The sequence below is a fragment of the Megalobrama amblycephala genome, linkage group LG18 (genome assembly GCF_018812025.1).
Source record: "Megalobrama amblycephala isolate DHTTF-2021 linkage group LG18, ASM1881202v1, whole genome shotgun sequence".
Classification (NCBI taxonomy): Eukaryota; Metazoa; Chordata; class Actinopteri; order Cypriniformes; family Xenocyprididae; genus Megalobrama; species Megalobrama amblycephala.
The window spans coordinates 18,325,840-18,340,210 of NC_063061.1; the positions used below are offsets into that span (position 1 = coordinate 18,325,840).

A 14,371-nucleotide genomic window follows, 5' to 3' on the forward strand; every position below is an offset into this window, starting at 1 on the left:
TTATTCTCAGCTAAGTGAGCACTTGTATTTTACTCTTTGGATAGTCCAATAAAACCATATGGCATGCCTTTTTGATCCCACTCTATATTAAGTGTCTTCAACTACTACAGTATGTACTAACATTACAATTAATCATTAATGATGCAATGCACTAACTGTGTACCTTTATGTTTTTTTTTTTTACATTGTACTTGGAAAAACAACAACAACAACAACAACAACAAAAAAAAAAAAAAAAAACTGCATGTAAATACATGTGTAATTAATTTTTTTGTAATTTCACCTGTAATTAAATGGCTTACCCTTCCCTTACACCTTAACCCACCTTAAACAAATACTCAAAACCTGTCCCTAATCTAAACCATATATATCCCAGGAGCAAAAGCGTTTTGCAATACAGGAACACAATAAGTACATTGTACTTAACGATAATTTCCTTTATGTAAGTACTTGATAGTTAAAAAGTGATTAATTTACTGAGGAGGAAATTGTGAAGGCAAATCCTAATGATCTGTATTATGACATACTTCCTTATTGGAGTTTGGACACAGACATTATCTTACAGAGTCAATGTACAAATTAAATACATTTCAAAAGTAAAATTTGGCCACAAATGTTACCAGTGGGATTAATTACCAAAAAACAAACAAACATAAAAACCCTAAAAACAAAACATTGAATTATTGGCATTAAAGGGTTAGTTCACCCAAAAATGAAATTTCTTTCATTAGGTAGGCTTACTCACCCTCATGTCGTCCCAAACCCGTGAGACCTTCGCTCATCTTCGGAACACAAATTAAGTTATTTTTGATGAAATCTGAGGGTTTCTGATCCACACATAGGCAGCAACATCATTGTACCTTTTTGAGGTCCTGAAAGGTATTAAAGACATCGTTAAAATATTCCATGTGAGTGGTTCAACCTTAATGTTATGAAGCAATGACAATACATTTTTCTGTGCAAAAAACAAAACACAAATTACGACTTTATTTAATAATTTGAACTGTTGTTATACGCAGTTGACGTAGTGAACGCAGTGCAGGATTCCGTGTTCTAAGTCCGAATGCCGGCACAATATTGGCTGACGCTGTACACGTGAGCAGCACGACGCATACATGTGATGCTTGCTGACGCAGGAGCTGGCCAATAATGAGTCAGCATTCAGACGTAGAACACAAAACCCTGTACTGCGTTCACTACATCATCTGCATATGACAACAGTTCAAATTGTTATAGAAAGTCATAATTTTTTGTTTTGTTTTGTCAAAAGTATTGTCATTGCTTCATAAGGTTGAACCACTGTAGTCACGATGACTATTTTAACAGTCATTACCTTTCAGGACCTCAAAATGTGGTTCCATGTGTGGTTCAGGAACCCTCTGATTTCATCAAAAATATCTTAATTTGTGTTCCGAAGATCTTGCGGGTTTGGGACAACATGAGGGTGAGTAGGCCTACCGAATGACAGAAATTTCATTTTTGATGAACTAACCCTTTAATTGTGGTAGTCTCTGGACCAATATTAGCATGCACCTTATTCCTGAGGAGCCTACTATGCTTTGAATTATGGGTTGCACTTCGGGTTTGAGGAACTTCCATTCAAAAAGACTGGATGAATGAATCACTTCAAATCATAAGATTGTCCTACTAATAAAGCTTATGTCAGTTTGACTGAATCCATCAAATTTCCTTCATGTTTTATTTTCAGATATCATGAGAATAACGTAATGCTTGGTATTTTAAAATGACGTTATAACAAGAATATCTATGGTAAGAGCTTTTTTCAGTCGCTTCATTATTTTCCTCATGATTGTTTTCTTTTTTCCCTTTGCATTCTGCTGTAATAGTATGAAAAAGGACAATACTGCACATTTGTGGTCTGTTCTCCCGATTTAATTTACAATATATCACATTAATAATTCACTGAAATGCACAAAGAATCTCACGTTTTTTTCTCCTCAAATCCTCACGTGTCTTTCCAGGTTTGTTTTCACAGGTAAATTCAATTTATTATCTGTCAAAATGATGGAAATCACTTTGAAATAGTATCACGCAATGCTAAAGTTAATGAAAATTTTTGATTAAAGCAACATATGTTGTATAATACAGATATTACAACAGTGATATTTAACCCATCTATTATAGCTGTGGAAAGACTTGCGCTTTTGGGGTTATTCATGGTCTGTTGAAAGTACCTTATTGATGCTTTTACACTTTTAAATGTCCTTTTAATGTTCAATGGTTGATAGGGGAGTAGAATAATGACATCTCATTGAACTTTTTTTTTTAAACATTGCGTTCATAGAGCGAGCCTTTCACTGATTGTTTACATCTTAACGGAAGTTACACCCACGATTCGCGCAAAGAGTAATGGGGCATAGGAATAAGGTGGATAAGTTCATTTTGTTAATAATATTAAGATGTTATCATAGCATAGTTATCAATATTATCATTATATTTAGTGCTTTCTAGCTTTAATAACTTTGTATTAAAAATTAAAGTAACTTCCCCCCCCCCCAAATACTCACTGAACCCAGTTCAAAAAGCCTTTCTGATCTCATCGTAAGTGTATGTTATCATAAACATGATTGTGCTCTTGAATCACAGCATAGCAGACTGTGGCTGTTTTATGAGTAACATCAGCAATGCAATAAAACTATATACGAACATGACACAGAGCGTTATCCATGAGCTCTGAAGCCATGTCCACATGTTGTGGTGAGACTGTGATCTCATAGCTCTATCACAGTGACTCACATGAAACAGAGGCCCTCACACTCTCAGCTGGGTGGACCGCCAAGCTACATATTAAATCCAGACATCCCAATGGGAATGCCAAACGTAGGAAATGACCTACGATGTGTCAGCATGCAAAAGTACAACGTCACAGAGGGATTACAAAAGGGTTCTGGGAGAAGGTGAATATCTGTATGTGTGTGTGAGAGAGAAAGTGTGCTATTGGGTGGAGGCTGGTGGGGGCTGGACTTCCAGGAAAGCGTGTTTACTATGGCAGCATTAGATGTGAGGAGACTGCCAATGAAGCAGCCGAGAAACACACAGAAAACACTGAAGAATGAAGCAGATGGTGGATGTTAGTAATGTAGTAGTGTGTGTGTGTGTAATGCTGTGTAAAGCATTAAAGAATATTGATCACTTATGTTGGAAGATGACATCTTCGTTTCAAAGATAATCTTTCGCATTTCAGTTTTCCAAAATCACAAACTGAAACTCACAAGACTCTTCCATTCAGATAGGGACGCCCCAAATTTAGTAATCCTTTTAATTCTCTGCTTTTATTGTCATTTTTATTTCTTATGCATCTGTTGTGATTATTTTATTATTATTTTAATTACTTTTTTATGTATAGGACTTTAAATTACAATTGTGTATGAAATGTGCTATATAAATAAACTTGCCTTGCCAAAGTTTACTTCTATGATGATATATCCGAAATGAGTTGCTACACAAAATGAAAGTTTATTTCTGTGATGACATATCTTAGATGATTTGCTACACTAAAAGACAATTTTGGGAGGCTACTGCCACCTAGTGGCAGATAAAAATATTACAAGAGGGAGGGAAGGGAACGGAACATGTCACAAGAATAGTACAAAAATATTTGTTCTGTTAATATTTGTTCAGTTTAATGATATTTTCCATCACCTAACCCAACCGATCACAGAAACATGCAAAACACTAGATTTGAATAAAAACATTTTATATATTAAAAAAATGTTTTGAATATATAAGCCTTTTTAACTAGTGAGGACCAGTAAAATGTCCTTACTAGTCAGTTGTCATAATATTTCACTATAAGTGAGGATATTTGTGTAGCCAAACCTGTACCCACACACAGAGAAAGTTAGTAAGATTTTATACTGTTTTTGAAAGACAATTTTGCATCATTTTAAACCAAGGTTTTTTTGTTTGTTTTTTTAAATTCAACTTTTGAAAAGATTACAAAAGAAAAATGTGCGTACAAAGTAAAAGCCAATGTGTAAGAACTTGTATGTGCCCATATGAGATTTATTTGAACTCATTGTATTATTACATTAACCAAAAAAGTTAAACAGGGAAATGTAGGAAAGAAAATCAAGAGTAAAAATGCCGTTTAAGTCCATTTATTTATTCATGTATTAACAGATCCAACAAGATCAAAGTACATACATTCAATCTTTTTGGAAAATTAAACAATTTTAAACTTGTAACAAAAATATAAGAAATTCTCTGTCCAGAGCTGTTACATTAAATAAGATTTTAGCCAAAGTTTTTTTAGTCTTCAGTCAATTTAGTGCCTTCATTTGTCAAGACCGTCATCGACACAACCGTATCACAACAACGTCATAATACACAACAGCAAAGACTTAAAGAATTAAGTTATCACTGAACCCATTGTGTATTGATGATATTACACAGGAAATCACAACATGATTACGGAATATAGAGCAACTGCTCTAGAGCAGACAAAAAAAGTTCTCTAACCTGTTGCTATGTGATGGAACGAAAAATCCAACACATAAAAACACTGCTTTTGTTCATCATAGCATTAAAGTAAGCCATGAATAATTACACCACAGTATTTCCAAAAACATCAAGGCACGCACACCCTCACACATACTAGCTTAAAGTAACACTTTAAAGGATAAATTAAAAGGCAAAGCAAAGAGGAGGCTAACAAAAGACAATGGCACTAACAAAAGTGCTCATACACACTCACACAACATCGGAGGACGAACATTTACTTTAGTCACTAGCAAAATGATGCGCCTGTGAAGAGGAAAAGCAATTGCTACTGCAGTGACCCAACAGCAAAACAGCACGAGGGAAATAGAGAGGGTAGACCAGCTACAGGTTCACTATGTGTACAGATGAGGTGGATGTAGGGAGTTCTCTCAGAATCCAGAGGGTGTCAGGACGTTCATGTCTCTGTGTTTGAGTTTATGAGGTCGGGTCACCTGTCTCTTCCCCTCCATGGTGGGGATCTCCATCTTGGGGGGAGCTTTGAAGTTGGTGGGGTCCTCGGCCAAGCGGGTGGCCTGAGCCTTCATCACTTCCATAGGGGTGGGTTTCTGAGCTCCCTTATAGGACTGCAGGGCAAAGCCGCCTGTGAACACACAGGAATGACTTTGGGTGTGTTTACACAGATTAGAGGGTGAAGTCCGATGAACTTCCAACATCTGAAGCACTGCATGTGTAAAAAGCTGACTGCAGAGCTCTACACATTTTTATACAGTGGTTAGTTCTGGTCCTTGAACTTGATTGGTCAAGCAGTGTTAATATAGAGTTAGTCTCAGTCTGCAGTGGTTAGTTCAAATTAGAGTCTTCTCAGGTCCTAAGATCTGTACCTGACCCGAATCGGCTCGTATCGTGTTCTTACTCGAACACAACATGCATAAATTCATTTTTTAAAAAGAAAAACCAGACTCGAGAAAGACCTGATAAGTCTGACCTGACTGCATGTAGCCTATTTTTCGAACCTGACTGGACCAGAACGTAAATGGCATTGACGTGTGCACAGCCTGCAGCCCTGCTGTCAGTCAGGAAAAATCCCGGAGTCCTGCTGACTGATTGGCTGCTGCTCCATTAGGCTACTTTGATTCATTTATTTAGTTTTATACTCTATATTATTGCCTGCCCGATGGATACAAGTTATTTCTGAGTTTGGCTTTCAATTGTGACCGGTGGATAGGAAAAATAAACATGATAGCTTGATAAAAATTAAATAATAGATTCACTGTGAAAGTATTTACCTCATCTCCAGCAAACAAGTGTAGTGAAGTGAGTGGGTTTTCCTGATGGATCTCATTGCTATAAGATTGATTTCTGTGTGCGAGGTTACAAATGTTTGTTCCTTTTCTATGTGCGTTTCACAAAAATGTACTTTAGACAAATGCACAAGCACACACTGAAGTGCTGAAATGTCAATCACTCATCACCGTATAACCTCATTACATCATATAACATTGTTTAAATAACACCATGTTATTTACCTAACCGTAAGATATTATTCGGGTCTTCTCGGGTAAATTACCAAGACCCAAGGCCACTAATAACGTACCCAACCCGTGTCTGAGGCACTCGTTGAATTTTTGAACCCCAACCCACTCAGGTCTCGGGTCAGACCTTGGGTTTTCAGATCCATAGAGACCTCTAGTACATATAGATGAAAGGACTTAGATAAAACATAAGAAGCTGGCTGGTCTAAATGATGTAAAATGGCACAAAAATGATGTGATATACACTACTGTTCAAAAGTTTGGGGTCCGTAAGATTTTTTTTTTTTTAGGGATGCACAGAATGTTTGGCAACCAAAATTATTTGGACAAAAAAAGCAAAAACGAAGCACTTTCGGTGTTTGGCCGAATAAGTGCAAATACTGAATACATTTTACTGAACGCGATCAAATAGCAACCAGCCTAGAGTGAGGGGCACGCAACATGTTGGCAGTGTGGAGGTGTTTTAAGTGTCAGAGAAAGTCTAAAGAGAGAGAGAGCGCACTTCTGTTGCATGCTCTTGATTTATTGATCATTCACTCAGCACATGTGTCATTTGTATTAAAACTAAATGGTATGTACAAGTAAAAACATGAACTGTTACATGATTTACGTATAACGAGTGGTTCTCTACATTAGACGGTACAGTAATCACATGACGTTTTTAATAAGTTTTCTGTGAGCAAACATCCGAAACGCGTGCCCATAAAGCCGCCTCTCAGACTGAGTGCAAATAGCATATTAAATCATGTTCTCTTTTATGTCTTCTTGCGCTTGAACGACAAATAAATTCACACAAAATTAAGTCAAAATGACCGTACAGACAAGTATCCTTGTAAAACATTGTCAGTTATGTCTTAAAGGTGCCCTAGAATTGACATTTTACAAGATGTAATAAGTCTAAGGTGTCCCCAGAATGTGTCTATGAAGTTTCAGCTCAAAATACCCCATAGATTTTTTATTACACCATGTTTTAACTGCCTATTTTGGGGTGGAATTAAAAATGCTCTGATTTGGAAGAGTTATTATTGATCCATCTGCCATTTTCGCTATTGTCATTGCTTGTATGCTTCACAATACCTGCAGAACTTCTGATGATTCGGCTGTGCAGCTCCACGACATTAATACTGCCTTGAACATGGGCTGGTATATGCAAAAGTTGGGGGCGTACATATTAATGACCCCGACTGTTGCGTCACAGTCGGTGTTATGTTGAGATTCGCCTGTTTTTCCATGGTGTTTTTCACACACAAGATTTACATATGAAGGAGGAAACAATGGTGTTTGAGGCTATGTCATTTCCATGTACAGAACTCTTATTCAACTAGGCCAAGGTAAATTAAATTTTCAATTCTAGGGCACCTTTAAGTGAACGTAGACAGTTGAGAAAGAAAACGCGTGTGTAACAGTACTTTAGATACGTGCAGCTCTTAAAAGTGACAGCAGCTTAATAAACCTACTGCTGTCTTCGTCCTCAATGGTAATCTAACAACAAAAGAGAGAAAATCACTCACTGCTCTTGACTAGTTAAACTAAATAATATTTAAAGCAGGGCTTAAGATATTAAAGCTATTAAATTAAAGATAAAATATGATAGAGCAATAATATGAACAGTGAAAGTAACAGTAGCCCATACAATACATTTTAACAGGCATAATTAGGAAAATAACAGAAGGAAATATCTATTAGCTAAGCCAACTAATTTGATTCATATTCTTTTGGTTTCTCTGCCCATTTTTTTTAAAATTAAAAATGCAATGAAAATACAGGTATTGGTACTCAGTATCTAGTACTAAAAATAAAAGTATTGTGGATAAAGTGGTATCGGTGCATCCCTACTTTAAATTATGAGTATATTGTAGATAAACTAACATGGTTGGGAGCAATGTGCTGGATTGACAAAAACCACCAAAATCTACTATTATTTTTCCCCTTGTGATGTAGGAATGATAAAATGGGAATATCTGATCAACTCATGCTGCTAGAATGGATTATTTGAATGCAAGTGGGGTCATTAGGATAATTTTGATGTTTAAAGAGTATACAGAAAGGATTTTCTACATGTAAAGTGCATCGTGTGGTTTACCTGTTGCGGCTGGATCTGTACCTGGGTCAGTGGTGGACTTGCTGACTTGAGGCCTAGGTCCATATGCACCCCAGCGCTCTACAGGTCCATCACCTGAAGCCAGATCTACACTGGAGCTGGAGCTTGTGCTCATCTCAGAGCCTGTGAGAGAAGCGGTGGAGCCCTGACTAGTGAACCAGCCCCTGCCAAACACACACACACAAAATTAGCACCCACAAAATGATTAATGCAAAACAAAGGGTGTGAAGCTTCTGACTCGCTCAGCACCTGCGTCTCTGCTTGGGTGAGGATTGAGGGGTCCCAGAAGGCGTTGACTGACCAGATGATGGCTGTTTCTCTTCTTTGGCATCCACGCTCTGCATTTGAAGCTTCTACAACATCCAATACAAACAATTTATGCTTTACAAAAAAAAAAGAAAAAAAAAAAGAAAAAAAAACTGTTTTGGAGATGTCAGACCAAAATCTATCCTTTGACATTAGGAGTTGATGTTAGAAGGACCTCTGCCTACATGCATTGACTCTGCCAGACGATGGTATCGGGTCTCCTCTGCATTCAGGCCTTTGTGTGGAGTGTATCCTGTGTCAGTCAGTCCTGCCTGCTTCTCAAACTTGTGCATGCTCTCCTGGGTCTGCTCTGTAACGCAACACAACAGGTCCAATTAAGACCACTATTTTTTTTTTTTTTACTAAACAGAAGTTAAAGGGTTAGTTCACCCAAAAATAAAATTCTGTCATTAATTACTCACCCTCATGTTGTTCCAAAACTGTAATATGTAATGTAATGAACTTGCGTTCATCTTCAGAACACAAATTAAGATATTTTGGGAAAAAAAAAAAAAAAAAAAAAAATTGGAGAGCTTTCTGTCTCTCTATTGTCAGCTACGCAACTACCACTTTAATGCTTAAATTTAAAAAATTTGTAAAACTAATCCTTACGAGTTTGGAACAACATGAGGATGAGTAAATGATGACAGAATTTTTATTTTTGGGTGAACTAACCCTTTAACACAGAAATATGATGCATGAGGCAGTCATAATAACATTCTTACTGATTATGAGGGAGTTCATGACAGACGAAGCCTTGGCTTTCACCACAGGGACTGGATGTCTAGTGGATTCAAAGGTAGCACTTTGTTTTACCCCTCCTTCTGACTCATCCTCCTAAATATATACAGGAGATATCAGAAGAATTCATATATATATATATTCATATATATATATATATATATATATATATATATATATATATATATATATATATAAAAAATTGTACACAAATATTTTGTACAATTGTACACATTAAATGTTTCTTGAGCAGCAGATCAGCATATTATAATTATTTCTGAAGGATCATGTGACACTGAAGACTGGAGTAATGATGCTGAAAATTCAGCTTTGCATCACAGGAATAAATTACTTTGTGAAATATATTTCACAATATTACTGTTTTTACTGTATTTTTAATTAAATAAATGTAGCCTTGGTGAACAGACGAAACTTCTTTTAAAAACATTAAAAATCTTAGTGGTTCCAAACTTTTGGACTGTATATGTATATATGTATATATATATATATATATATATAAAAAAAATAATGTGTGTGTGTGTGTGCATTTTATTTGGTTATTGATCCATATTTTAATTGTAATGTCTGAAAACAATTTTAACATCTTTATGCATAGCCCATATTTTAATGATTTATGTTGAATATGCACTTGAATAGGCACCGTTATCTGGACAATTTGCAAATTAAGCATTTATGTCAGTGACAAATTTACATTAAATGTTTTATATATATATATATATATTTTTTTTTTTTTTATTAAAAGATAACAAAAATAAATTGTAAAAATGAACACTGGAAATTAATATATAATAAAAAAAAAAAAAAAAAAAATTGTGAGAATCACTGACCAACATCAAAACACACAGCAATGATTTTGTATTGAATTGTACTTAATAGTTTCTCAATCAAGGCAGGGCAAGTTAAAACTGAGATATAAATGAATAGACATTGTACAACCAAATGGTTTACTGTGACCTTCAATTTGCATGTTCCTGCGGGCAAATCGGTCAAAGAATAAGCAATGCACACAAACCTCAGCAAGTCGTGCAAACTTCCTCTCCGGTATAACAGGTCGCCTCCACAGGTTGTTAATATTAATGTCAGTTGGAGGTGGAGACATTGGCCGCTCAAGATTATCATCATAGCTGAGAGCTCGACGGGTCATCCCGACGGGGATGGACATCCCTCCGAGGAGTCCCTCTGAGGAACCTGGACCTGCTTCCAGGGCTGAGGTAAAAGAGCAAAGCAACAACATCTGAACAAACAGACACTATTTAATAAATTAAAAAGGAGAAACTGCTGTGATATATCTATTAAACTTATTGAAAATGTTGGTTAATGTGTGTTAATATACTTTGACAAACCTTTAAAAAGTTCACTTTATGCACTGTAATGTGTAACATTAACAGGTTTAAATCTCTCCTTTACCTGGAAGGTCTCCAGGTCTGGAAACCATGGCTACTGAATGAAGTGGTTCTGTTAGACCAAAAAGTGAAGACAGCCTGGACAAACCCAATCTAAGGAGACTGGATCAAAACTACAGAGGAAATCAAGAGAAAGAAACAAGTTACATATTAACCAAGCATTATTTGATTTTAAGGCCAAAGAACCATCCAACAGACTTAGATTAATCATTAAAGAGACACAGTTCTGCAATACTCTGGTACGGTGTTCAATTGAGCCTCTGCATCACTGTAAAGTGACCAACACAACAACATCACTGATGAATGAGTGGCTGAAATTCCAAGACCCCTGATATTATATTAATACAATTTATTACATTACATTTATTTTTATCATTGTATATAATTGAATAGCATACAATTATGTATGTAATTTATACAAGTTCTATTGTGCAGCACTTTATTTGACAAAAATAAAAATGCAATGTTTTGTTGTAAATGAAATATTATATTTTAAAACTTATTAAATTTTTAAAGTTTTATGAATTCATTTCAAACAAACAAACAAACAAGTAATGATTACATTCATTCTCAACATCTGGCAAACATGTGGAATGCAATACTTTGCCCATTAATGTTATGATATTTGACATGATATTTGACAATGACATGATATTTTTGTGTCCAAGTGCATTATTTCCTTTTAAAATAATTTGATAAATTTGTGACATATATCGCTTTATTCTATAAAACTTATTTAGTTTGAATTAATTCTTAGTACTTTTAAACAATACACTTTACAATAAGGTTCATTAGTTAAACATTAGTTCATGTATTAACTAACATGAACTAACCATGAGCAATACATCTGTTACTGTATTTACTAATCTTCGTTAATGTTAGTTAATGAAAATACAGTTGTTCATTGTTTGTTCATGTTAGTTCACAGTGCATTAACTAATGTTAACAAGATTTTAATAATGTGTTGAAATTAACATCAACAAAGATTAATAAATTCTGTATAAGTGCAGTTCATCATTAGTTAATGTTAACTAATATAGTTAATTAATGTTATGAACCTTATAGTAAAGTGCAACCATTTTGTTTTATCCCAAACCTACAAAATGTCAGGTGGTGCAACTGTACGAACAAATGAACAGATGAGAAAACTATTTAAAAAGGTGCTTTAAAAATATATATATATAATGGGATAATTTTAGGTTTGAAACCTTTCAAATAAACAAATGTTATAAATATCAATAGTTTTAAAGCTGTTGAGATAATTGAAAAACTTTTGTCAAGCAATTTGTATATTGTCAAATGTCAGGGTAGCACAACTGCAAACATGGCTCTTTTATTACGAATTGACACGGTAATAACAGTAATCATACTAGTTTTGAAAATATTTTGTTTTTTAAAAGCTTGTTTGAAGCTGTAATTAGCAAGGACCCATGAACTGAATTCTGGGGAAAAAAAATGTATATAGACTAATATGCGGGGGGGGGGGGGGGGGGGCATATCGCTTAACTCTATTCACACAATTTCCAAAATATTTGCATGTGGTGTCCACTATTTAACAGGGGCATTTCCTCCGAGGAGGAAAGGGAGGCAGTGCCTCCTCAAAAAAGAAAATAATCGATATTACAAAAATAAGACAACACAAATGTTACAAAATTTGACATTAAAAAGTGTAAAAGTCACTCTTTTTTTTAAAGAAACACTGACAAACAGCGACACCTGCAGGTAAAGTTACAGAGGGGAGTCTGTGCCTCCCTTCAGCTCATAGAGACAAAGCAGAGCCCCCAAAGTTTGCGGTGGGTTCAGTGGGGGGTAATTGAGAATGAATGGGGGAAAGTCATGTTCTCGTCGAATCGGCCTGAATTAAGACAGTGATGGCATTAATGGGAAGACTAATTAAAAATTAAGTAAACAACTGTCACTTAGATATCACCGCTTTGTGTCATGTCAAAATCAAACTCGAAATGGCCTGAAAAAATTATGACTCAGGGTTTTTTTAATGAGCAATCAGCGTGGTGAAATTAAAGGTACATCTTCATGTCTGTGACCACTGACCAGTGTGTACAAGCTTGATGACTGCTGAAAATAAATTGACTATTAAAAAGAAAAGCTGAATATTAGTTAATAATAATATAATATATATTTTTTAAATTGTTACTGCCTTTAGTTATTATTTGGGGATAATGTAAAAATGAGTAAAAACACTAATTCGATTAAATGTATATTTGGTTTTAATAAATAGAACATTACATAGTGTAAAAATAACAAAATATAATGGTATTTGGTCTCTCTTTTTACATAATGTTAACTTAAAATTGTGTAAGGGGGACATAAATGAGGACTTTGCATCCTCAATTTAAAACACCACTGCTATTTAACCATATGTTAACTCTTACCATGCCCAAGATAATGATACCTTATTTAAGACACTATTTATATCTTCCTTACCATGACTTTTTCAATGACAACGCCTTTGCATAAAGCTATCTGCTAAATGAATAAATGTAGCTCATGTGGAGGAGGTACTATGAATATAAATATGCCTTTAATTAAGCATTATAAACATCAAACTTCTTAAAAACAAACGTCTTTTCTAGCTGAGTGCATATACACATATGTTTTGATATCAAAAGCATTTTTTTTTTCATATCTGCACACGCGTGTTTTATTATATTAAATGAAATGTGGCGATGATCTCTTACCAGCGAAGGGCGGCTGAAGCACCACTGCTAGAGCACAGGTTGATCTTGCTGACAAGCTGCAGTTTGCTCAATCAGCATTGTGGGACACCAGGACAAGCACAGCCAGTATAAGGCAGAAAAAGCTGGAGAAGAACCAAGAATGTCTTAAAAACATGAGGAACGTATGACTAACCAAGATAAACCTTGTCTGAAAAGATACCACATGTGATCTGAACGCGGTCTATAATACTGTTATTTAAGTGATAGTGCAACACTGAGCAGCAGTGTCGTGAGAATCAGTGCATGATGGGAAGTGGGAATAGGATTACACTGTCCGAATGATGTTATGTAATGATGTTCACTTTCCCAGAACTGATATCCGCTACGTCAATAGCCAACGCACTAGCGTTAAACACAACAACCCGCTTTTGTTATTAAATGTTATTTCGATTAATTTTGAAAGTAGAAAGGGAACAATACCTGAAACAATGAATAACACCTAGCATTTTAACAAATACGACAATATTTGTTGAATGGTATGTAAATGAGAGGACTAGCTGTTCAATCCAGTTTCGGCGACCTGAAACCGGTTTGAGGGATGCGCTCGCGCTGGCGAGCTAAAGAGCGCGGAAATCAGTTGTTTTTACCTGCTGAAGTGTTCCCGCGCCTCCTCTACAGCAGCTAACAGTCCAGCCGAGGTACTGAGGACACTTTTAACCGAATGGTTAAATTACACATCACATATGTTTGACAAGAGTTGGCCTTTGTATCTGCCATAACTTCCCCTTCCTTTAGGTCTCTGACAATAACCAACCACCAGACAGCACAACTGGAGCTGCAGTCCCCAAATCTCGCGATACTTTGGTTTGTTATTACCACAGCAACTGCTGCAGTACTTCAACTAGCCGTACGGGGCAGTAAAAGACCTAAATACATAGATACTATGCCAGATAATTCACCCAAACATAAATATGAGTTATTAACATTTACTTACCTTCATGACGTAGTAAGGTAGTATTGTACTTTTTCGGCATTACATGACTTTTTCTACAATACAATACAATACAATACAATACAATACAATACAATACAATACAATACAATACAATACCTTCAACAGTAAGC

The 14,371-nt window shown here is 35.5% G+C and overlaps 1 protein-coding gene across 2 annotated transcripts; it reads right to left on the minus strand.

The window, feature by feature from the left end:
• Nucleotides 1–4,105: 4,105 nt before the first annotated feature.
• Nucleotides 4,106–14,082, minus strand: kiaa1191 (KIAA1191 ortholog). Of its 2 annotated transcripts, none has more exons than XM_048165778.1 (9): nucleotides 13,894–14,082; nucleotides 13,268–13,389; nucleotides 10,573–10,681; nucleotides 10,178–10,371; nucleotides 9,129–9,240; nucleotides 8,589–8,713; nucleotides 8,347–8,450; nucleotides 8,101–8,261; nucleotides 4,106–5,104 (listed from the first exon to the last, which is right to left on the minus strand). In XM_048165778.1, exons 3-9 carry the CDS (start codon nucleotides 10,598–10,600, stop codon nucleotides 4,893–4,895), a joined length of 936 nt encoding a protein of 311 aa, XP_048021735.1. In that variant the 5' UTR covers nucleotides 10,601–10,681; nucleotides 13,268–13,389; nucleotides 13,894–14,082; the 3' UTR covers nucleotides 4,106–4,892. The 2 variants fall into 2 exon arrangements, with proteins under 2 accessions (XP_048021735.1, XP_048021733.1); XM_048165776.1 differs by having other exon boundaries at nucleotides 8,080–8,261.
• Between the last annotated feature and the right edge of the window lie 289 nt (nucleotides 14,083–14,371).